Source organism: Nyctibius grandis, chromosome 7, assembly GCF_013368605.1.
Source record: "Nyctibius grandis isolate bNycGra1 chromosome 7, bNycGra1.pri, whole genome shotgun sequence".
In the NCBI taxonomy this organism is placed as follows: Eukaryota; Metazoa; Chordata; class Aves; order Nyctibiiformes; family Nyctibiidae; genus Nyctibius; species Nyctibius grandis.
The window spans coordinates 11,188,210-11,214,531 of record NC_090664.1 but is presented as its reverse complement, the minus strand read 5'-3'; the positions used below and the strand labels follow the sequence as shown (position 1 = coordinate 11,214,531).

Here is a 26,322-nt window from a genome sequence, read left to right as displayed (position 1 = left end):
TCTTTTCCATTTTTTTTTGGTAGCGTTATTGGGTATTTGGCTTTCTAATAGCTCATATGTACTGGGCCATTTGTGTAAAACCAAGTACAAGCATAAAAGAAAGAACTTTGACTTAGAAGCACATGTCCATCCAGCACTGGATGGATGATACGAAAACTGCACAGCTGCTTAGGAGTTGGAAGCTGTGTAAATTATTTCTTGATATGATCATTCACATTTTTTCATCTCCTGCCTTTTTCTTTCCTTGTCTGCCAAATCACCTCGAAGGCAGCAGTCGTGCTGGACACCAGCCTACGGCCTCCTGAATTCCAGCAGTGCTGTGCATCTCCTTGCCTTTGCTCCTCACCCTGTCCTTGGGGCTGGTCTCCATCTAGTCTCCTTCCTTTGGCTGTTGCCTCTCAAGTCTTTTTCTTCGGGGACTTAAGTCACTGTAATTATTTCTTAGCGTATCAGGGTGGTTTCCAGCCTTCCAGACATTGCAAGACCCTTCGCTGATAACCCTAGGTGATGTGTGAGAGACGCCTTTGGCACAGTTTTAAACTCTGCTCTTACTGCCTCTGTCAATTCTGTGTTATGAAACATCCCCTTTAACAAGAAGCTTCAAAGAGGGGGTCTGGTTTCTCTTACTCAGCAGATATTTTTGACACCTGGAATTGTTATTATGGTCTCACATTGAGTTCTCTCTGGTGATAATGAAAACAAAACCGGTTAGCAACAGGACTGGAAATAACACGTACCACCATAGCAGTCTGCTACCTTTCTTATATCACAGGATGTTTTCGTTCAATTCAACAGCAAAAAAAAAAATGGGCAATACAGAAATACTGAATAACAGTCACGGCTTAACATTTGTGCGATGAGAAATTGGGGGCAGCGTTGTGTCGGTAGTTCATTGACCTTTTAAGATCCCTTAAAAACTTAAATATTTAAGGCTACATGACTTTTATGATTTTTCTAAAAATAAAAATAAACCCTTTACAGTATTGAAGACTTCACAGTGAACTAAAATTTTACATCTGTAAAGAATGTGCCTTAAAAATGTGCATACCACTTGGCCGGTAGGTAGATTCTCCCACTGACTAAGCAAATTGCATTAGTGTCTTCAGAATGAGTATCTGCTGTAACAAGGAATAATTAATAATTTTTTTTTTCTAATTCCCATTGTGTCTGAGAGTCTGATATCACAGTCCTTCATTGTGGTGAGTGTTTTGCTTATCTGAAGTTATCTCAAAGAACTATCCCGTATTTTAATAAATAAGTAAATAAAGGGGTCTGTGATGGAGAGACAAGCGTTCTTAATTCCAGCCTGGTATCGATGCCTTCCTAAATGTCAGAGCAGATTTCCAGTGGAGCCCATCAGCTGTACCTGCCTGTGCTTAATGCCGTTGTTTTAGGTAACAGCCAGTGCTGCCCACGAAGGGACAGAGTGACTGCCAGTTACCCTGCACACAGGCGAGACCAGAGACAGGGGCCAGGGAAGCCCGGGGGCCGCGGTGGCGATGCCAGCTGCCACAGTGCCCTGTCGTGAGCAGTTACTGCCTCGGAGCAGCAGAAGACAGTTCCAATACAACAGTAATTTCCCCTGGCTTTTCATTTTGTCATTCTTACAGCAGTGCCCCCTGGTCATGAGTCCGAGGGAGAAGGGATTTTTCTTCTGTATCTGTTAGGCCCAGTAATTTCAGCATAAGGCATTATTCATCACAGAAAGAATTAATTGACGTACAAATTGCATCATCATTTGCTAAGTCTTTTGGTGGGAAAAGCAATACCTCTGTTAAAACTGTGTAGTTTGTAAAAGTCAGGCATAACAGACTTAGGTTTTTGTTTTTAACTGCCGAAACTTGAGTTAATTTTTTTGTGTAGTTTTATTGTTCAGTTGGATTCGGAAGTGTCCTGCTTTCAGATTTTGCTGTTTTGTGTAATTTGTCATGCTACCGCTGCACTGAGCGTGCCTCCTCTTTCTCTCCCTTCTCTCACAGCAAATGAAGCTGGCGGCTGAGTCGCTGAAGGAGTAAACACGAAGGAACGAGGATGACTAAAGCTGTCACGTGTGAACGCGGGCACTTCTTGAGCGTTTGTTGATGAGGGTGTGTAGCTCTCCAAGCGTGCGCACTCTACCATCTATTCAGTAGGTGGCACCTGCTTATATGATACTTGGTAACTAGTCTCTGCCTGACACTGCAAAAAGGAGATTTTCTTCTGCTCTCTTTGATTCTTATACGCAATCAGTGAAGCGACCACCAAATAAAGCACTCCAGCTCACGCTAGGTCTGGTTGAAATCTGCTGGACTCACCGTGCTTCAAGTGATTGAAACCAGATTCTGTGAGTGAGCATCCAGAAGTGCACTAGAGTTTTCAACTGTAACTTTGTAAAAGAAAAAAAATGAAGGTAAACTAGCATTTAATTCACAGTGTGCTGTCCCTTTGGGGTTATTGCCCCTTTTGTTCCTTTATGACAATAGCTAATCAATCCTGTATTATTTCAAAGAGTGCTTATTAGCTACTGTTTGCACGTAGCAAATTAATTTAAATATTTTATACATTGCATAATGAAATACATGATTGTTCCCTATATGATCTGAGAAATATTTGAGCATAAACATTATAAAGTATGCATTATATACTCCTGTGTGCTAGTTATCTAAAGAAGCCCCAGCTGAAATCTTTTCAAAAGCTGGATAAAAAGCATTTAGTAGGAAGCAGTTTGCTGAGCAGTAATTTATGAAGTGTATTTATTTTTTAATTTACATTAGATTTTGGTATCACTTCTCTGGCTCTTGAACCTGCGGTATTGTATGAATGGGTCTTTTGATTAAATGAACCGATAGCAACAGATCAATTAAACTTGATGCACCAGTACTTGTGTATGTAGTGAATATCTGATTTTTTTCCTTGCATTTCATAAAGAGGTAATTTTCCTAATGTTTCATTGTTTTCTGACAGTAATAGGACCAAAATCTACAGTGTTTGCTCCCATGACTTTGAGACAGTTTATTTTCTCCTGCTGCAACCTTCGTCTTTGATAGATGTAACTTACCTATATGCGATGCTTGCTGGAATTCTGTTTGGGAAAACCTGCTGTTATAATAATTCAGGTATTTGCCAACTTTGCACAATTCAGATTTCTGCCACAGGGCTCCCGCAGCAGAGTGATGTAACTGAGCCAAAATAACGTATTCTCTCTGCAATTTAAAAATAGCATGAGAAGAGGAGCAAAACCGTGCTACAGCTGCTGTCGCTGTTCTTGCTTCTCCCACCGTGCGTCCCCCACGCTGCTGCTATTTCAGGGGTATCTCACGGGCTGCGGTGGTTTCACAGCCTGTTCCTGAAGCCGCAGCGGGGTTTTGGTTACACAGGCTCTGCCCTGAGCAGGGATCTCTAAGGGAAACACATCTCCCTTCCTATAGTGCTGCAGAGATCACCAAAACAAAGCTTGTTTGAGGCGGGGACCAGCATGTTCTCCATGAAAGCACTCTAGCTTTGCAGTTTCTTGCCCTCTTTGATCTGAAGTAGCTCACGTTTGTTCAAGTTTTACTCGTGCTGCTTAGTCAGTGGTTTTGAGTGAACAGTTCAGGAGAAGAAAAATCTGTGGGATGGGTTCCTAGTGGAATATGTTCTTGTGAGCTTGTCATAGCCGTTTTGAAGGGATTCTGCTGGTCTGTTATTTGTGCTGGCTTGTGAGTGTAAAGTTGGCGTGTTTTGCTGATGGCAACTGTATCTGTCAGGTGTCTGGAATAATTTTCTAAGATGGGTTGGAAAAGGAAGCGATTCGTGTCTCAGCTGTGATCATGTGAAAAAAAATAAGTAATGACTTCTAGAAAACTGACTTGGTGGTTTGTCCTTGTGGTCCTTCCATTCTCCTGTTTTCTGTAGACTAACAGGAAAATCCCTAGTATGGTCTCAGTACCTGGTGACATAAGTGACAGTGGCTGTTGCCCCTTGCCTTGGGCAAATCCCTTCACTTCTGCTTGGTTTCCTTACCTATAAATGGGGATAATACTGTTCTTTAGGTGGATTCTTCACCTAAAGCTAGTAAGTATGGAGGAATTATGACCTTCCGTAGTGTAAGTGAGAAGTATGGTAATCCTTTATTTTATAGGAATTAGAATTTGTTCTAGATACCGAGAGAACTGTTTTAGCATCACAGCTGCTGTGCAATCACGATAGTGTTTCTGTCCTGAACAGCATACACTTTAGCTTGCTGAGAAGTGTTACCTGTATATTGCCAAGTAATATTTTGTCACTGAACTGAAATTTAGCTCCTCTTCCTCTGTATGCTGCTCTTTGTCCTTTTACTGGTCGTTTGCTGTGTTTCATACTGTTTGATAATGGGTTTTGGTTGGTTTGTTGTTGTGGGTTGTTTTTTTTTTTACGTTCATGATGTCATCAGTTTTCATTTCTCATTTGAGAGAAAAAATGTTTCTGTCTGTGCTTCTGAATGTCTCTGTATTGTTTTCTTTCTTTCTTTCTGCTGTAGGTGCATCTGTAAAAATCATAGGATGCTAGGGATGAAATTTACTGACAAAAAATCTGTTGTCAGATGAAAATACTAGAATAAATAAGATACCAGTAACTGCCATTCACAAGCTGTGTGATCTGTATGTCTGTTCCTGGCCTGGGCAGCTGTGTCCCCAAGGCACATGGGAGTGAAGGCTTTGATTTTTCTGTCATGCTCAGGACAGCCCCTGGTGCAGAGCTGGCGTACGAGGCCATTGGCTTGTTTTTCTCAGCATGCCATAGAGAAGGGCACAGTGGGCTACAGGGGCAAGGGGAACGTGCGCTGAAGTGAAAGGAAGCAAAGCCACCTAGCTCAGAGGTGTCTAGTTCCAAGTAAGCATCTTCTATCTCCTTCCTCGGGGTCATCGAGCAGTCTGCGTACAGCCCTAGCTGAAGCTGCAGCTCAGGCCCTTTGGGTGGTGAAAAGCACGGGGGTGGTGGAAAGCACAAACGGGCTCTGAGCAGCTGCCTCGGGACTGGGCACAGCCCAGTTTACACTCTGCCGTGCCCCTGCTGTGGGCAGCAAGTCCATCCCTGGAGGTTCATGGCACAGTCTGTTACCCAGCTAGAGGGTGCAGGCAAACAGACTTGGGTCTGTGGCAGTTCTTCTAATGCCTGGGTCTAAGAAATAAAATAAGTGCATCTCTGGTCTAAAGCTTTAGGGAGAAACCTGGGGCGAGTCTGGAGGCATCCTGTTCGGGAAGATGACTGTGTGAGAGTAGCCTGTATCTATCCGTAAGGCTTGAAGTTTACATGGCTCTTTCGCAGCAGCAATTGCAACCAAGCAAGCTGTTTTTAAGGAAAAGGGCAGTCATAAATAACTTACTGGTGATAAAAAAGTTCTCTCATCAGGTACATTGTGAGCTACAGGTCTAATTGCATGGCCCAGGGGGATCTGATGACTCAAGATCTCTATTGCACTTGCCAGACTGCAGCACCTCCCATGAATTTAAGGACAGTAGAAGAGGAAAACTCCAGAATCGTTACATGAGGAAAGGTTCCACTCTAAGCAGGCAAGCAGTTGTGGGTATTTTAGCCTACCTGGATCTGAGGGAATCGATCTCAAATCTCATTCAGGACTTGCAACAATTGAGAATTTACTTCCTTATTCAACTAAGCAAAGCCAGTGGGAGCCATGCCCACCACCACCACGACGTGCTTTTCTCAGGAAAGCTGTCCCATGCCTCATCCAAGAGTGGGAGGGGTGAGTGCCAGCATCAGGCTGGAGCTGACAGCAGAGCTGACAGTGACTCACCTGTCAGCCCTGAAGACTGATGCCCTTAGAGACATCTCTCTGCACCCCACTGCTTGATACAGAACATGGTGATGATGGCAGCTGTCATCACTGGTGTGATGAGGTTGATCCCGGGCTTGGTGTAAAGAGAGCTCGCCAGGCCTTCCTCCTGGCTCCCGGGTCTGCAGCGCTGAAGCCGAACCTCTCCCAGGCCTTGGGCACTCAAGCTGAGGGCACGTGGCACACAAGTGCCCAGAGAAAAACCAGATCTGTCCCTCCTGCCTCCCCCAGCCCTGTACTTCTCAAGAGAGAGTAGTGAGAGGGGGAAGAAATAGGAAGATGTTACACAGGGGTTTGCTGAAATTAATTGCTAAGGAGATCTGACGTGACATGGCTGAGAGCCTTGTGAAGTCCTTACAACACCCCCATACTTTTCAAGTCCTCTGAAGTATCAAGTATACTTGCATTTTTCATATGACATAATTCTTCTACCATCTGGGAAAGTAAATAGATTGTCTTTTTTTCCCCTAGTATAATAGACTTTACTCTGTCACTAATTCAGGGTTCTTGACTTGTAGAAATTGATGTCATTTGTAATACACACAGATAGGCCAAACTGACTCAACTTGTTACAAGTAATTACAATTTTAAGCTAAAAAAAAAAAAAAAAAAAAAAAACCCCAGCCTGTGCTTGAAGAAGCTGTGAAGACACTGCTCCTGAGCAGGGCACTCTAGCTGTCCCTTGAAACGCTGTACCCATGTGACCTCCGTGGGGCAGCCTCACTGGCTTTAGGCAACTGAACAAGTGAGTTACTGCTACGCTTTCCCAAGTACGGTCACGTCAAGGCGTTATTACTCAAACACCTTTTACTGAAAGCAAGTCATAATCTGGAATTAGTGACAGGGCTATTCTGATTCATCCACATAAACTCAGCCATGAGAAGGGCTGTCGAGGTGGCTGTGTTGTCTCTAATGTTTGGGATGTTCCTGTTTGCCCCGTTCTCTATTGCCAGCAATCCGTGTTGGGATTTCTCTGTAACTGGCTGGCACATTTATTTATTTGCTAATGAAAAATTCATTTTAAAAAAAAGAAATCTAACCTCCGTGTACCAACTACTGAGAAAAAAAAAAAGGGGACGGTAGTACAGGAGTTGTTTGTTACACCTTTCCTCGCTGAGGCATGGTCACAGTCCCCTGTGTTCCCTGGCCACTCCTTGCCTGCCGCTGCCTCCACCCCCTTTTCTGTTACCCAGAGGGGGAGGCTCACCAGCGAGGGCGAGGGCCCAGCTGCGAAAGCCTGTGGGTACAGCTTCGCACAACGAGCCCATCATAACACAACCAGACATGAATGACATAACCTGCTACATGCCCTTACTCACTGTAAGTGTGCCCCCATGTCCATGCCCTCTCTGGCTGGTTACGGTCTGTGTTTCCTGAGCAGTTAAATCACAGGCCCTGTGTTAAATCACTGCAGAAGACCCTGAGCTGGCCGTGCCAAACTGCTCCAACCACAGGCCACCAGAGGCATCTCCAAGGGGACATCTCCAAGGCTGCACTGGTTACCTGCACGAGAAGACAGCACAAACCACCTGCTCTCGGGTAGTCCCATGCTCTTTACTACAGCACATGCTGTTGGTGCAAAAGGGGCAGCACGTGTTTCAGGGTCACGGGCCAGCTCTGCTACCCCTGCCTCCACCTGAACTGCTTTTCACAGTACCTGGGAAAAAATACAGCCAAAACATGCATTATTCTGCACTTGCTCCACGTTAAGGCACAGCAGTTTATAAGTGATGACAGTGACAGCACACGCCTGGATTTGAGCTTGGGTATTTCAGTTGTTCTCTCGGTTCTGTACTGACATACTTCATTTTAGACAAAATGCTCCACAGCAGCTGTTTTTCCAGCACATGGCAATCTAAACACTGCAAGGTGGGACAGTTGTAAAACGAAAGCTGTGAAGACGTTGCAGTAAATAAGTAGAATTAACTCCTGAGATCCCATTAGGTGTGACAGCAGAACCAGAGCAGAGCGTGCCTGCAGACAGAGCTGCATCTTACACTGTGGCTTTTGGGTGACAATAGCTTTGTCTTAAGGCACCCATCGTTTGGTGCAGTCAGCACACCCCACTGCTCGCTTCTGACATATACCAGTGCTGATGATAACGTTATTTTTTTTTTACTATTACCCATTTTGCTTTGCAAAGAAGAATAGTACGGGGGTAGGTTTGGATTAAAAACATTGTCTGTACTGGTGAAACTTGAACTCACATACATCCTCACAAGAAAAAAAAAAATTGAAATAAAACAATCCTAGTTTGCACAGCACCTATGCAGATCTGGCAGCCTGGCGTACAGCCCATCATTCCACCTCACAAGACAAAGCTAAGACAAGTAAAGCACCTTGGTTTTCCCCAGGGTTACAGCAGGGGTGGGTGAGGCGTCCCTCCTGTGACTGTAACAGACATGCACCTGGCTAAGACCCCTCTGACTTACCTGGGCACAGGCACAGCAAATATTTTAACTGAGATTTTGAAACCCGTTGCACCCTGCCTGCCAGAGCTGCCAGGACAGCACCAGGGTTGCCAAGATGCTAAGCTGGACAAGCATATCAAAAATGTTCTCTAGCTGAACAGCAGCTGGTAAGGTTTACTAAACCCTTTCAATCATTCTGAAGTTCTGCCTAAGAAACTGCTACCTCAGCCTTTAAACAAAAAGCTATTTTAGCAGATGCCAACTGTGACAACTTTTAAGCCCAAATGAACAAGTCTGATCTATGCAAGAGAAGAACTGGAAGTTTGCAAATTAACATGCATCCACACACCAAGCTGTATTTTTTCAAAGTAACTGAGCTCACATTTCTACTGCTTTCTGGTTTAATTCACTGCTCTCTGTGAATGCTATCAGCGCTGTGCAGGACGAGCTGCTCGGTGCCCGCAGCACTGAGCGCTCCCTCCCCACAAGCATCTCTTGGGAAGGTCTGACCTCCACACGCAGCCAGGAGCTCACACCGCCCTCGCACAGTGAACACCAGGAGTAACAAACTGCACTGACGTGCACATCGTGGGTTATGCATCAATCAAGATTTCACTTTTATTAACTGGATCTTTCCATTTCTGTCGGCACACCATGAATGTTTATACAATGAAAAAGCCAAACATTGCTGGAAGCAATAAGATCAGCTGATATTTCTGTACCCTCTTAACACACACACACAGATTCTTTCTTGGTGAGAAATTTTTATATTTCTGTTCATTAATTCTGCTTATTTATACTGCTACTCTTAAAAGTCTGTGTCAAGATTGTCACATCTTAAATACAGATTAAATTGCTAGAGGTACATTATTTTTTTATATATATATATATTTATATACACACATACAGAAAAATACAAGACTAATTGTTTTTCCACAATATTTAATTTATACACTACTGTAACTATATGCAACTTTTAAAGACACGTTAAGGGGTACAAGAAACTCTTTACTTGCTCTAAATAGTTTGGTCCAATATTATCTTAACGTAGTGGTTATTCTCGCCCTTCCTTGTACGTGACAACGTAACACAACATACACCACATGCACAATCATTCACCTATCAACAGAGGGATAAAGGACAGCACTCAGACGAACATCTGTACGCCCAAAGGTTCAACCAACCACACACGGCTATAAGGCTAGAATACAACTATGCAGCATAAATGGTCAACACGGCTGTTCTAAAGTGAGCACCATATATACAGTTGTATATAAAAAACAGTGGAAACAAAATAACACCCGGGGTTAGTTAAAAGGTGCCATTCCAAGGCTGTACATAATATCAGGAAAGAGTATTTACAATACTTGGAAAAAAGCTGCAACAAATAAGTTTATTGCCAATGCCCTTTATAAACTTGTCTCCTACTTGGATGTTACGCTCACCGTCCGTGAACCACACATCTCATTTCTGGCCCTTGGTAAGATCCCTGCTCAAAAATTGCAAGCAAATATGTTCTATGGCTTCACCCACACATCTATTCTTGGAGCTTTTGATTTATAAATATAGCACAGACTAAACTGCAACTCGAGTTTAAAACTTAAAGAAGTCAAATGTTTATCCCCTTGTTGAGGAAGCAGAACGCAAAAGCCCTGGCTAGGCTAGCCAGGAAGAACACCCCATGCGATTTAGACTCTCTTAGTCAAGTCTTTTACTAATCCAGAAGAGCTGTCACGAGCTGTAGAAAGGATGACCAAGCGTAACGCAGTTCTTTGGTGCTCTGCTCGCTCTGCGGTGGACGTGAAATGCATTGTCTTTGACCGTTCGGCAAGTGTTGCAAGATGCTCAACAGTGTAAACTCCTCTCGGACGTCCAAACGTCTGCCCAGGGCGCTGCTACATAATACCCCCGGTTTCACTAGCATTGCTTAGAAGACCTAGTGCACAGCATGAAAAAATAAAACATTCTTGCCCTTCCCAAAACTAGGAATCTGCAATATATTTTATTCTAGATAATAAAATTCCACAAAGTTAATTCATCTGGTCAAAAGTATCCTTTCGTACAGAAATACTCTAAATCAAGACCTTGCCATGGCAATGGGAAACCCGACAGGAAGGCTAAGAGCTATAAAATAAATACTTTCCTCTATGCTATTTTGAATTGACTTTATGAAAAAGCATGATTACTGAGGGAAAATAAATGGTATATGTGTGGGAAACAGCAGTATTTTAAGCCTTAAAAAGATTAATAATGAGAAAAACGTCAATGACAATAGCAATTTCAATTTGAATCCAATTACCTCAAGGTTTTCCATCCCTTATTGCCTTTTGAAATCTCAGGGAGGGGAGGAGAGGATAGGGGAGAAGGTTTACAGGGTAAAAACCTAAAATATTAAGTGTCATGATATACTAATAACAAAACTAATTCATACAAATATTTTATTTTCAGTTAGCATGTAAAAACTCAGAAGTAGACTTAATAATTTACCTTTGTAATATTAAAAAAGAAGATTGTCTGCTTGTAATATTAACATATTTCTATGGGAGAAAGCTGCCTTACAAATCTACTTGCCTTTTTTTTAAAAAAAAGAAAAAAAAAAGAAAACTGCCTGTAGCAAAACAAGATCTTTTCAGTTTGATTTTTGAGCCACAACTTTATCCATATCATAGCTTAAGACAAATAGGTGTGGGTTTAAAATCATAGTTCAAGATCACTAATTTTCAGTGCATCTTTGCTTTGTACAAGCCTTGGAACATCTGAAAGCTCCCTGAAGAGTTTTCAGCATTAAAACATTATTGCTTTGGTTCTGTTTCGGACACATAGAAGTTCACCACATATCACGTATTTTAGATATCACAGAAGGTCAGAACAAGAATTAACATTTCACAAGCAAACAAAAGCTTCTCTCTCTAGCTTAAGTGCAGAACATGAAACTTCTAAGTGCTCCATTTACATTAGGATCCAGATACTCAATTTAATCCAGATCCTCCATAGTAAAATTATAAATGTAAAAAGTACACAATAAAATTCTGTTTTGTTGAAAAAGAAAAACGTATCGGCTAGCAGCATGCAAAGACCATGCATTGTCATACCATCAAGCAAACACAAAATTGAAGTGTAATAAATAACTGCTCAAAGCCCACTTAAAAATCTTAAGATAACAAAAGGGGGTCCGGTGACAAGGTGTTCACAGCTCTGAACAGGAAGAATGATGCTGTCAAGTAGATCGAGCTATTAAAGTCCGGCCATTGTCAAATGACATGACAACAACTGGTTTGACTGGAGGTACACAGCAGCCCGTCCTTTGGGTTCCGCTGAATATTCACAGATATCGTCTTTTCGCAGAGAGGTAGTTGTAGCACACTGTTTTTTAAGTTCCTGTTCTTTATCTGTTCCAATTTGTTTGCTGTGTCTGACATTTGGTCAGAAAAAAATTTTAGGCTGCCCAACGATGAAGCCTGGTTTGCGCTTCCGCTGGAACTTATACACATTTTCCACGTTGATTTCTCCTGTACTTTTACACTGGAAAAGGACAGATTGTTTTGAGGATCAATAATGTATTTAGTGCTGCCGTGAATCTGCGAACCTAGGCAAAGGCTCATCAACTTGAGGCTTTCAACCAGTTCCCCTGCACTTCTAGACGACAGCTGCATTGAGTTTCCGGATCCAGCACATCTCCGAGTGGAACCCGAAGTGGTGTTGGTGCTACCACTGGAGCTACCAGAGGGACTCCCCCCACCTTTGTTGTTATCACTTGGGCTCGTTTTGTCAACCCCTCCGTTTCCATTACTCGGTTTGCTTTGTCCACCACCATCTCCTTGGCTGCCAGGTGGCCCTTCGCTGCTATCCCGTCTATGCCAGGAGTAAGTAAACCCGCTATCTTTATCTAGGCGTCTCCTACTTTCTGAGTCATCATCGCTTGTTTCTGAGCTACTGCAACTGGAGCCCCGTCCCTGGCTTTTCCTCCTGTGATAGCGTTTATGCACAGTGCTAGGTGAAGCAATATTCATTTTTAACCTGCTGAGCTTTGGGGGCAAGTTCTCATCCATGTCAAACTCGTCATCTGACTCGCCCTCCTCAAAGATCTGATTGAGGACTGGTGCACTCTTTCTCGAAGTCAGACGATTTGTAACTGAAGGCTTACGGCGCAGAACAACTTGAGTAGAAAGAGAAATAGGTTTCTTATCTTCTTCATCCTCTTCTTCATCTTCTTCTACTCTGAACAAGCACTTCCGGCCACTTGTAGTGGGTTTTAAGCTCACCGACGGGACTGCTGAAAGTGCCGGTCCAGCCAATTCAGGGATATCTTCTTTCTTTGCTGAATCGCCAAGGGCCTTGCTTCTGTGGCCGTTGAGAACATTCTCGGCCGCACGAGCTGGTGACTGGGGAACAGTTGCATGGGAGAGAGGAGAAGCTGTAAGGTCATCCTCCAGATCTTGGGGTACATCAATTTTTGTTGGCCACGATTGCCTACATAAACAATTATAAAGAATAAAAGAAAAGTTAGATCACAGCAAGCATTTCAGAACACATAAGAAAACGTAAGATGTGCAGAGGAGAAGCACAAGTACTGTCCCCCTAATGGGCCTGCCGAGTGACATGTTTGTAAACAACTACTGAGTCACTGAGGGGAAGGAAACGTTCTCAGAGAACGTGCATTCCTTTAGACATGCTGTTACTCGAAAGGAACATCATATATACAAAAGCATAGTTTAGAAATTATGTTGGTTACTGTCAAATGAAATCTTAAGATTTCACTGCTCTCAGAAAATGAATTAAGCAAGAAAAACCTTTAAATAATTGTGTCTCAAAATAATCTGAAGTAGGTATAGAACCATCAGTACCTAGAGGAAGATGCGAGCTGATTCAAGCACAACTTAAGATAGTATTGCAAACTACTTGTAATCTGAAGCTTCTGGGTTCTTTCCCCAGTATTCTTAATATAAAAATTAGGTTAGAATTAACACGAGTGAGACTGAAAAGCTGAGTCAGAAGAAACATTGTCTCATTTTCAGTAAGTCTCATTCAGATCAAGCTCTATTCTACAAAATCCCCTTTAATTTTAAACACACATGAATTGAGATCCTACATTTATTTGTCCTTAGCTGAGCAACTGGAATAATACAGCTGCATGAATTCACGACTCAAGCTGCTTACGAATACGGCACTTGAATAAACTACATCAAAGTTCAAAACGTATGACTGTACTTGCGTCAGCTCAAATCAAAATGGAAGTAACACTTGAGTGTAAATCAGTTTTACTTAGTGGCTGATGTCTTATCTCCAGTACCTAAGCTAGTATCTAATGATTTGTATTTTACTTTAAATCCTAATATATATTGTAATTTTCCCATAATACACACAGAATAAATTAAGAACAAAGACTGTCAGTCTTTCCTCTCTCTGTATTTTGAAAGCCTAATCCAAAAGACCGACACCTTAACACTGAATAATTCTTCCGTTGCTTCACTCGGCATAAGCCCCACATTTCTTGTGGAGATGAAGAAATTTTTTTCTAACCTCTCCAGGTAAGAGTTATCTTGAATTTAGAAAAGTCTGCCAATCCTTTAACTAAAATACTCTAGCATACTGCATGAAAAGCTGTAGTAGAGACATCTGCTCACATATGGATAGCATATTACAAGACATTCCCAACCATATTTTGGGTGTGCCAAAAGAAAGGGCTGCATGACTTTGTAACCCAGTTTAGAAGCAAGGTGTAGGAGGAAAGCGGGAGAGGAAGCAGAGAATGTTTCATACCAAGCGTGACCCCAGATATCTGCCTGGACAGCCTGCATACGAAGATGGAAGGATCATACCAACTTCCTGATCTCTGCTGTGTTAAGAGGTCAAGCTGAAGAAACAAGGAAAGCTCAGACACCTCTTTGCTATTCTTATTCTCAATGTGTTCTTTTTAAGTGTTTAAAGTTAATGAAAGCACCTGCACTAGGACTGCATTTGCTCAAGGCTCCCTCTGTAATGGCTGGACAGAAAAGGATCCTGAAGCGAGAGATGTCTGTCTCCACAGGTAACAACTGACAACTATCCTCCCCGCTGTATGACCTTTGAAGGAGAATACTTTATTAAAGCCAGCATTAAACTCATCAAGCCTAACTGCAGCCCTTGTTTTGAAGTGCTAGCTTCAGTTTTGCTCAGCAAACCAGCGATACAAAAATCCACCAGGCCCCTCTGACAGTAGGACCCGGCTGCCCACACACCCGTGTGAGCCTGTGCAGTCCATTCCCCGGGAGCAGCCGCACAGGCTCCTTCCTGGCTCGTTGGGCACTGGGAGCTGCTGGTGCCCTCCCACCAGTTTCCCTCCAGTGAGGGGCTCTGCCTGGAGAGAGGCCACACAACCAGCAGCTCCAACCCAAGCTGTCCAGACAAGAAGTGGAGCCCAGGCTGTGGTCCTCCTTGGTTTGATGCTGGCATCCTCCCTTAGGCCCCAGCTGACTCCAGAAACGCTGGGAACCACTGACTTAGTTTTCTGATGACTTGTGCTATGCTGGGTATTTTAAACGCTAACAACTGTCTGTGATTAAATAAATTAGAAACGTAACTACAAAAGTGACAGGAAGTGAAGATCTAAACGTTTCAAGAATTCACCGTGCCTTAAGAACAGACTGGTTTGTAGGCAAAAAAAGGAAGAGTTCTGTGGCTGTCACCATTAAGGCTACATATAGTATCTAACAGTACTGTAGTTTCCAGGCAATAAACCCCCTCACTACCGTACATTTATCTCTCATAGCAGCCCATGTTTACCTCCCTTCCCTTCTCCCCCTCCCCTTTTTCCCCAGTAGGCCTGAGGGGAGAGCGGGACAGGAGGGAAGCTCCAGGTTGCAAGTTAATTTATTTATTTTTTTTTTTTTTTTTTTCAATCTTTTGAAGTCTCAGAATCAAAGCAATGCTCTACTTTGTTGTCTTTTTCCATGAGGTCATTCTATATAAGCACTTTGAATTTAGAACCATCATGAAGACAAGGAATAGCTACCTGGGAACACTAAGGGCAAGAGTTCCTGAGTTTATGCAGATATCCTTGTCATGACAAGAAAACTCATACTCATAAGGCAGGCTTCAACTATTCCAGTCAACTTTACAAATTCATATCAAGATTTAGATTCAATGAACTTGTTTGTTCCAGTTCCTCATATAACTGGAGCAGCTCTTCTACTGAAAGAGTGACACTCATGCAGAATAAAAAAACAAACCAATTTAAAAGCAGACTTCGTAGTTTTAGAATTTTCATTTGAAGGTAAACTCAAAATTTTTACTCTAAAGTAATTTGGTTTATAACTAATACTTGGTATTAGACACATTTGATGCTCTGCTTGGATTTCTTTTTCAAAAGAAATTGACACAAAATAAGAGGAGGAGCCATTAAGAGAATTGCAGAGTGAAAGTTACAGTATTGCCCTTGAAGAGAGGTATGCTTTGTAACACCAAGCTCCAGACCATTTAGGTTCTGTAGGAAACCCTTAGTTGCCTGCAACAATAACACTTCTAAAGTACTTGTAACCACACAACATAAGATAAAATTTCACACAGAAGTGACCAGTGAGTGAATGACCTTTTAAGAGCAGCAACCAAATTTCAGTCTACTCTAGTACACGCCACAGGGTGCAGTCTCATCTGGAGATGACAAAGACATTGAGAACCACTGTAAGGTTCAGGGAGAAACAAGTCATTATTCAGGGAGGTGAGAAGAGGCTCCTCTAAAAGCCTCCAAAATCTCAGCCTCAATTCAAAGTAACAACCAATGGAGATGTTGCATCTTTAACCTATTTTTCCAATTTATAACAAGTGTCCATTTTTTCTAGATTGAACTTGAGGTAGTAGTAGCTGACTGTTATCAATTAGGCCAAGGAAAATATGGATATGCACCAGAAGGCCACCATAGCATTTATATCCCTGTTATCATTCCTATTACATGTTTTCACATGTGACCTTGCATGAAAGTTGCACGAAGAAACCTTTAGAATGAACAAGCTATTTTGTCTTTCTCTCTAAATCCTTCAGATTACCAACACTGAAGGTAGGCTGCAACTCTACACATCAGCACAAGCACTTAATATTCTTCTCTCATTAAGAGATTAGCTACTAACAATTGTTATTATTGCTAATAATAGTTACCAATAATATTTTACCGAAACCTAAAAGGCAACTTTTGAAGAGACTGGAGATTAGAGAACAAAAATTAATGGAAATGCCTCAGCACAACCTCCATCTTCACTGGAAAGATTGTCAAGATGGGCCAATAAAGATTTCTTTCAACACCAGCAGATCCCTAGTCATAGTCTAACACAACTCAGGAAATTAAAACCAAAATGTTTAAGAAAAAGAACTTCAAAACATATATACTCCAATATCAAAGTGCAAGCAAAAACTATACTATTTGGCTTGTGTTTGTTTTGTTTGTTTTTTTAAAGCATACCCTGCTGCAACGGAAAACACGGGATGCTTTGACATCTGGTTGCAGAGCAAATGGACTGGTTGAACGTATCAACACCAAATAGATGCAGAACCCCACTTCCCCCTTTAGTTTTACTGTGACACAAGCTGAAGCTTTGAAAAATCTCAGGGACCCTTGCTATAAGGTTTTTTTAATCATGTTTTTGTCAAACTGAAAAAAAAAATCTATTGCAATATCTTTAAATTGGTTATTAAAGCAATTAACTCAACAGTTTTCCTTAGACAACAGACATATCAGTTGACATTAAAAAGGACATAACCTACAGATGTTTGCTCTAAGCTTGATTTAGGGGGTGTTCAGCACATTAAAAATCACAGCTAACAACTAAACCGTAACATCAAATTCAGTGATTTCTCATTTATAACTAATTCCCCATCGACATGTTTATGGATTATGCAACTAACTTTTTTCCAGGGGTATTACATACACGTTTGCATGACGAAATGAAGGTCAGTGAACATGCCCTTTCCTAGCAGGTGTGAAAACTTACTACTTCAGATACAGACTTCAAATTGATGAGGTATTTCCTGAAAATGGTAGGAATTGAAAATATTATTGGTAACTGATTTCTGAACAGCTTCTGAAGCATCCACAGCACTTTAAAGACATTTAAAATTTGTGATGAATAAGTATTTTACTGTTTTTAAAAAAGAAGTACTTGAGCAATTCGATAACATTCTCATTAAGCCAGGTTAAAAATTTAGATTCCTAAATTCTCACCTGAACTGAGCTTTGATGTTGCTAGGGCTTGCAGATCTGGTCTGAATTTCTTTCTCTTGTTTTTCTCGCAGAATCCTTTCAGCTAGTAAGAAGTAAGTAGCAGTGATGTGATTGTATTTGTTAGTTTCCAGTGCCCTAAGGAAAGTACAAAACATGAAATAAACCATACATCAATGGTTTTCTAAAAACTGGACATGCATCTCACAAAACTTGCTGTACTTCTCATTGCAGGAAGAGCTTCTGCAAGCAGAACTGTGTGTTTTTGATGTTTTGACAAGCATGTCTTGGTTTTATTAAAAATAAAGAGCCAACAAGTCTACTAGTTTCAACTATAGTTGGATGAGGACGTCCTCAGAATATCATCCAAACAAATTAAGGAATTCTTCCTTTATTGAACATTCTTTAAATGCTAAAATTGTATTTCATTAATGTTATGCACTAATGACCACAAAGTACTAATATTTGTTTATGCAACAACTGGAGGAAAAACCTTCATTCTTTTAGGGCTGTCACATTAAGTTTAGAGTAAATTAAGTTCATAAGTCAGTAAGCATCCCTCAGACATTCTAACAGAAAGGATGCCACTGTTACGCAGCTAACAGCTTAAGAAGTGAGACTGCTGCTTCCCCCCCTCCCTGCCAGTGGTAATATAGTAACAGTTTTTCCAGCTTAAACACAAGCAAATAGAAATAACAATTTTAAGTCCTCTTTCAATTTTCAGAATACTTTAGAAATCTGGGGGCTTTAATCTATTAGAAGAAACTATGTAGCTTTCTAGCAAGCTCAATCAGTGACAATGACTAGTTCGCATTATATAGATAAAAGGATATTTTAAATTAAAATATTTTAAAATATATTAAAATATTTTAAATTAACAAAGATTCAGGTATACTGGAAACTCACTAAGGGAAAAATGCTAAAATTTATCACCTCCAAGCATGCATGAGATATGAAGTAAAAGCATGAATTTCAAAGCAGTTAAAGTTTACTCAAGATGGCAAACTACCACAGAAATCAAACACTGTTCCACCACATTTTCTTGAAGTTTTTCCTAAGGCTGGGTCTACTTAGGATATTCTAGGTTGAGAAATACTTATCACAGAGCAAGATTGTAGTATTTTTTTTTTTGTTAACTGAATGGCCTGATATTTAAACACTGAAGTGCCCAGGTTCTCATGCCATTCTTTAATCAAAAATGGCAGATGCACAAAAAAAACTGTATATAGAAAATTGACAACTTACTCCACTATTGTATCTCGGTCTGCTATATCACCAAGAACCATGCGTTGTATTATACTGTTGTGTTCCTCCTCAGACAGATTTTTATATGACACAAGAGGAATATTGTACTTCGTTGCAGGAGATGGGTCAACTCCTTGGAGCCACGCATGGTTTTCAATCTCTTCCAAAGATGCCCTTCGCTTTGGGTCTCTCTGCAACATCCGTGTAATTAGACTGTGAATAAAAAATAAATCTAAACAAATTGCACTCACGTCTTTAAAAAGCAGCCATTGTAAGAGCAACATTAGGAAGAAATTTTCTGCTGTCGGTCCACATAGATCTTTAGAAGTCTCTACAGTAAACAACACGATGGGAAATTATTTATTCTCAAAGAGATTCCAAATGTTGCTGAACTGAAACAAACAATTTACTTATTAAAAACTATAAATATCATAAACACTGCACCTTTCATTCACTATGCTTAGATTTTTAACCTGATTTTTCTGGTTTGTTTGTTTTTAAGAGGTCTTATACGGCAACTGTCACAGATAGCCTACAGGCTGGACTGTAAAGTAATAGAAATATGATCTTCTATTATTGCTGCTGTCAACAAGAATATGGAATGGCAAGATAAGCAGAAATATTTTATCCTGAAATAGCTATCAGACATTTGATTCTTCAGTATCCCTGAAAGAACAGTGGTCTGTTCTGTCTACGGACTAAAAAAAACCCAAACCAAAACACTATCTGGGATGATGAAGTGACAAACCCACTAATGGGTTGATACTGAATGTGTACAAGTGCTGGAAAGGAAGTACATATATTCCCCAAATAAACAGAGACAGAAGACTTGATTAGCACAGCTCATCTTTGTTCACTTACTACACGTGAAAAGTTCTTGGGGGAGGTATTTTTGGCTTTGCACAACAAACAGAACATGGATATACAGTTTTGGTGCCAAGGTTTCAATGAAACTTTATTGCTCCAACACGTGGAATGAAAGTTCTGCGGTTCTCACATAATGCTTTTGATTGCACTAACTATACTACACAATGCAACTTCAAACTGCAAGGCCACAGAGGTCACTAAGGTAATTACAATTTTTTTAATCCTTTATTTTTTTATAGTGTGAGATGACATACAGAATTAAAAATGGAAGTTAATTCAGACTTCTTAAAACTCTACTGTAAAAAAAAGAACGTCACATACGTACTTCGTAGCTGTGGTCTCTGCATTTACCAAACGGAAAGGCAGGGTGAGACATGGGAGCCTTGATTTTCTTTGCTTTTGTTAATATTATGACAGAAAGGGAACAAACTATATACTTCATTTGACTTTTTTTAAACTACAGCCGTAGTAAAACCACACAAATGCACCACATGCGCCTCCTGTTTTATGGCTGCTTATGCATCCCAAACCACCAAGAATGCTTTTACTCCCAGCAGGAAGTTTAACCATTCCCAGAGTCTTTTCCCTAAGAAAATCTAACCTATAGAAGACTTGGGTAACTGGTCATACATTGTTGATACATCACGTAGAGAAAGAAGATCTACTTGGGCCTTTAAGCAAACGAGCATTAGTCATTACATTAAGGGAAAGGCTGGAAAAATTAAGTTTCCTTGCCTCAGCACAGCATGCAGCATCTTAAGAGATTTATTCGATGGAATTCACTGATAAGAGCTCTCTTTTAAACCTCTTCCTGTATGTAAAGCTCTTCAAGTTGTTGAGAGCGCTGATAGCAGCTTTTCCATGTTAATGGAAATGCTGGACACTAACAACAAGACAGAAAAACCCGCTACGCCATCATGCTATGCACTAGATTCCTGGACCACACAGATGATAGGTGAAGAGAGAAACCATCATTATGACCACAGCGGTAACAAATTTCCTTCTGTGTCAAACAACAGAACCCTAACTGCTGCTCTAGCTTTTTGACTGGACCAAATGCGTTTTTCAAGCCTTTATAAAGGCCTCTGGACTTCTGTATTGAAAAAGAAAAGATACTCTTTTGCAGATTCAAGAACCCAGACAAACGTAAGAGTGTTTAAGTGACGCAACTGAGATATATATTAAAAGGACTGAAGAGGTCATTAACCAATAGGGAAATATGGGAAATACTGGAACATATTAAAAAAAGCTGCAGAATAACAACACATCCAAACGAGTCATGGTTCCCAAGTGGCATATGGTATTTGCAGAGAGAATATTTTTCTCCCTTGATTGCCTAGAATGTTGATTTGAAGCTGCAATTTCAGGAGGAGACGAGCAAAACTTGCTGTGATATACTCGGGTTTTGACAACTTGTATTTTGAACAGAAATCCACAGGAATCATTACCTTTTTAACCCCTGCCACAAAATACTCTCAGCAACTCCCTGTAATTTGTCCAGCAAGAGTGGTGGCCAAAGCCAGTCAGTGGTGAGCATCTTCTTCAATCATTTATAAAATGCATGACAACTGAGACACATAAAAGAAAGATACATTGTGTAACATCAAAATGAAGTTTCACACAAGTGTGGGAAAAACCTATTGGCAAAAAATATCATGGGATTAACCTTAGTAAGAAGAGACACAAAGAATTAAAAAAAATGAAATACTGGTGACCAAGAAACTACTCAATTAATGTGAAGAAATACTAACGACTACGCAAAAGCAGTAGGCATAGTATCTTATTAACAGGCAAGGAATAATCCACACACTGATAATATGGTATGGGGAACATCCAAAGGTAATGAGAATCCACTTCTATGAACGCTTCCAAGTTCTTTAGTACTCTACTTACTCTTTACATTCTTTGGACACATGAGGTGGCACTGTGTATTTGCAGTCCATTATCATAGTCAGAGTTTCACTGTCATTTGCTTCTTGAAATGGTGGTTGTCCGCAAACCAACATGAAGAGGATGACCCCCAAACTCCATATATCTGTAAATATATAGTACATAATTTAAAATAGCTGTGAAGAAGTAGACAATTACCATCAAAACTGTGAAGTATTCTTGAGATGCATACTGGGGTTACTACTGCACTCTTGATTATCAGCATTACTTATGGAATTACTTATGGAATTACTTTGGTTGGACTCAGTGATCCCAGAGGTCTCTTCCAACCTGATTGATTCTGTGATTCTGTGAATTTGCAATTCCACTAAAGTACAAAATACAGTAGTTCCACTGTTTGACAGCTTTCATAGAGTTTTAGAGGAAAAAAGTATCAGAATTCACGACTTCAAGGATGCATAACAGTTTGCAATGAATAACATCTTTGACAGCAAAGTGTTAGATAAAGCTGAAGATAATCTGGTCACTCAGAAGACAAGAATTCATTACCCTTTTCTTCACAGGTAGGCACAGATTATTAGAGAGATTTGTATTCAAAGCACGTTCCTTTCTGAAGGACTAGCATAAACTGTTGTCAGTATTGTTTACATGTTACTCTATAAAGTAAGAAATTACAAAGAAAGCCACCTATTTCTATGAGACTGAACGAGATATGTTTTTCCTTCAGTAGTGTTGCTTTAAAAAACTCTTTGCTACTTCTAATGGTAAATAATAAATTAATCATTTATGTAAAACTACCTTCTTACACCAATCATATTACCAAGTGTGGGGTGGTTTTTTTAAATATCCGTGAAACATAATTAACAGTGACCTCTTCTACACTCTGGGATGATTCTTGTTTCCTTCTAATTCCTGCTTGTGTAAAATAAAAACACGTTCAACAACTGTCTTGTTCTCCAATGAAATGACATACCAAAAGATGAAGCAGCAGCACTTTTGAGGACGATGCCTTTTAGCTGGTTTCTACCTACTGTAAAAGCTAATATTTAGTTCAAATCTTTATTAAGAGTTTGCCTAGAAGAAAATATTTCACAAGATTCACTGCATTCAATACAAGAAGCTTAAATATTGAGAAATAGATCATATTGCACCAAAATAAATAAATAACTCCAATATATGCTTAGAGAAAAGGCCACGCTCTTAAACTTCAGCTACAACTCCAAGCTCTGGAAATTTCAATGGCAATTTTGGGTCTTACACTCTAGCATTTCACAGATCTGTACCCAGTAAAACCAAACAAACAGCTATAGTGAGAGAAATGAACAGGCAGAAGCCTCCTGAGGGAAGAGGGGAGAGCAGCCAGCAGTGGTCTTCCTAGACTTGTGAGAGAAAGGAAGAGACCACCATCTCTGTCCTGGAAAGGGCTTGCAAGAGGGAACCACACTCAGTTACCTACCCAGCTGCATCTGGCTTTCTGTGCCTTACTCAAAATACTTGACATGCATTTAGCGCTGAGGGATGGCTACAATTTTATTTAATAATGTAAATCATACACATTCATCCCTAGAACAATTACTCATTTTGCTAGTTACAACTCATTCTTCATATGGTTTAGCTGACAGAGGAGGAGAAACACTACATGGCAATTTTCTTTAGAGCTCTAATTTGTAGTAAGTGTATGCTATTAACTCAGACAATTATTTGATTTCTGTTACGCTTACTAGGGCCTCAATCCTATAGGTACTCAGCACTTTGAGGCCAGTACACCATATCATCTATACCTGCAAATTCAACATGACTATTACCACGTTTAAGATTCAGTAAGTGCTTTAATACTTTGATAGCCTGATGTCAGAAAGCTGAATGTTGTGGAATAAAGGATTTTAAAAAGCCTCACGAGACAGAGAGGTAGTTTCACTTAAGAGATACGCCTTTAATTTTGTAAAGCTACATACGTCTTTCTCCTACTGTTTAGTTCAAAAGTGGCCAAAAAGTTCTGGTGCATTATCTATCACCCACCATGCAACAGATTACAAGGACTCATTTTTGCAAGCACATAAAAGATGTGAATTTATGCATTTCTATGAACAGTCACCTTCTGGATATCAATGTCCTTCCTAGATTTTTAACTTTGCCTAAGATCTATTTTGTGATACTCCCCTAGTACTCTATTCGATACTCCCCCCCCAATAAAACAGAATAGAATGCTTCATGTCTCCTTTCAGCATGAAGTATTTTAGCAAAGACCACAGAGTATTCATAATTACAGACAAATTACATTTCCTATAATAAAGCAATATACGTCGGCTAAATTTAAGCCAAGAGAAAAATATTGGGGAAGTTAAGAACAATCATATAAAAAGTCTAAACAGAAGGAAAAACACAATATTCTGAGAAATTAAGCTTAAAACAATAAGACAGTCCTGAGAAAAGGGTAACAGTCACAGTAAGACAACAATTAAAGTTCCTTGAAACCATCATACACAGGAAACTAGCAAACCTTGAAGTTCCAACTGCACTGAGCAGATACTGCAGGCAGATCTCCTAATCAATTTTCTATTTTACGTACACGGCTTCTTTTCCTGGATATACATACACTTTTCTGTATTGGAGTTTGGAAGGATTTGTGATGACAGAGACTGTTTTAGTTTTCCAAAAGTTATTTAGATAAACATGTATGTACATTTACTTTATAAAAAGAATTAAAAAACCCCCACTTTTCAGAAGCAGAATCCAACTGATCCTCTAAATGCAAAAAAATAACTATTGGTTGCTATAATGCAATGTCCAGTTAGATATCAACCTATACGTTTTGACAAACAAAACAGTAATTACCATTTAGCCAGCACATAATGGAGAATTGTGTATATTTTTCTTTCACTAGTTACTATATTTTGCACTCCACATCCACAGGTCTTCCCAGATAAGAAGAGCTGCAAATGGTGAAATGAAACAACTTTTTTCTTTTTTTTTTTAATACAACTGCATGAAAAATAGAATAACAAACTCGTTAATAGTGAAATATCAATCATGCACTGAACTGCTACTGTATTTCATTGTATCAGCATTTTGTGTTACTAAAAAGGCATCTTGTGTACGCCGAAAAAAGTTTTTGTTCAAAACTAAAAATGGTGCTTAAGACCTTTTGACCTTGTTATATTATCTAGATATTCTTATGCTCTCAGTGAAGAGCAGTAGGGTAGCAACAACTACACTCTATCTCGCTCTTACGTACTACAGGCAAAGCTCACTATTGCACTTCTCTGGCAAACGTGTGTTTTGTTAGTCTGCAGCATAGCAGACATTTATTCTGGTGTGGCCAATAACAGTGAGCAGAAACAATTACGTGGCTTTTATTCTCACCATATTTTTACAGCTGTGGCTGAACAACTCCATTGTGTCTGCAGTCATGGCTAGTAAAATGACTCAGCTCAGAGTGTCAAGGACACAGCTGAGCAGCCTAAGCAGAATTAAAAGTATACTAATAACTAGGAAGCAAGAAAATAGTGTGCCTAAGTACATCTAAACTACATTTGAAGAGTGAAACAGAAAAATCACTGGAAGACTTAGTGCAGACCTTATGTCACAGAACAGATGTCATCTTGGGATCATCTTCAGAAGCCCTCCAGTATCGTATTATAGCAAGTCTCTCCTCATTTGAGGAAGCAGAGCCAAGTGTTTGGACATCTGTAGGTGTATTAAGAGGACACATTCAAGAGCTCTGTCTTGCCCCTTCACATGCAGACTTACAAATCAAGGGGTTTGCTCCCTAGCCTATTCTCCGTGCCACAGTTTAGCTAGACCAAATCACTTGTTTGCAACTCTACATGCAACTAAAACCAAGCAACCAACCTGATGAATGATGCAACATCTCTAATAGGGCTCTCTTTCTGGCCAACTGCAAGTTGCCACCCTTATTAAAGGTAAAGACACACCAGATCTAAGAAAAGACTCAAGAGTTTTTGTGCTCCCAAAAAAAATGACAAAAACTTTGTGAATCTTCCAGCAGCTTTTGTCCTATATACAAGTGACCAGATCAGCCTTACAGAACTTGGGTCAATGGTGTTTGCAGAAGTTTTTGATGAATTTTTGACTGGAAAAGTAGTGTGATGGCCAAGCTCACTCCTATGTTTTGCCATCCAGCATTTCAGGCAACAATCTATGGGGTGTTTGTATTTTAAAAAGAAAAAAAAAAAAAAAAACAAAACCAAAACCCAACACTTAATGAATCACCATAATCATGAACCACAATAATTAGGTGGGGTGTTGCTAGCAGGTCAAGGGAGGTGACCCTTCACCTCTGCTCAGCACTGGTGAGGCCACACCTGGAGTGCTGTGTCCAGTTCTGGTCTCCCCAGTACAAAAGAGAGATGGACCTACCGGACTGTCCAATGAAGAACCATGAAGATGATGAAGGGACTGGAGCGTGTTCTCTGTGAGGAAAGGCCGAGAGCACTGGGGCTGTTCAGCCTAAAGAAGAGAAGGCTCAGGGGGGAACTTATCAATGCATATAAATACCTGAAGGGAGGGTGCAAAGAAGATGGAGCCAGGCTCTTTCCAGTACTACCCAACACCAGGACCAGAGGCAATGGGCACAAACTGCAACAGGAGGTTCCCCCTGAACATCAGGAAACACTTTTTCACTGTGAGGGTGACTGAGCACTGGCACAGGTTGCCCAGGGAGGTTGTGGAGTCTCCATCCTTGGAGATATTCAAAAGCCATCTGGACACAGTCCTGGGCAAATGACTCTAGGTGTTCCTGCTTGACCAGGGGCATTACACCAGATGACATTCAGAGATACATCACTGGAATATGCAGCACCAACAAGAAAACTATACTTCCTTTTGCCCTTCAGAAGCAGCGCATTGTACGTGTTTTGATAAAATGAAAGCATGACACAGCACAGTAAGAACTAAAATAATGCTGATAG

The 26,322-nt window shown here is 40.4% G+C and overlaps 2 protein-coding genes across 3 annotated transcripts in view; one reads left to right on the top strand and one right to left on the bottom strand.

The window, feature by feature from the left end:
• ANO10 (anoctamin 10) overlaps positions 1 to 2,859 on the top strand; it is a 130,882-nt gene extending 128,023 nt beyond the window's left edge. Inside the window, 1 exon segment of the mRNA XM_068404959.1 lies at positions 1,980 to 2,859. Within this exon segment, the coding sequence (XP_068261060.1) occupies positions 1,980 to 2,015 (36 nt within the window). The 3' untranslated portion in view covers positions 2,016 to 2,859.
• Positions 2,860 to 8,795: 5,936 nt separating this feature from the next.
• SNRK (SNF related kinase) overlaps positions 8,796 to 26,322 on the bottom strand; it is a 44,331-nt gene continuing 26,804 nt past the window's right edge. For both annotated transcript variants that reach the window (XM_068405415.1, XM_068405416.1), the window contains 4 exons: positions 21,395 to 21,536; positions 18,635 to 18,847; positions 17,393 to 17,527; positions 8,796 to 12,672 (listed from right to left, as the gene is read on the bottom strand). In XM_068405415.1, the coding sequence (XP_068261516.1) occupies positions 11,454 to 12,672; positions 17,393 to 17,527; positions 18,635 to 18,847; positions 21,395 to 21,536 (1,709 nt within the window). In that variant the 3' untranslated portion in view covers positions 8,796 to 11,453. The remainder of the gene's footprint in view (positions 12,673 to 17,392; positions 17,528 to 18,634; positions 18,848 to 21,394; positions 21,537 to 26,322) is intronic.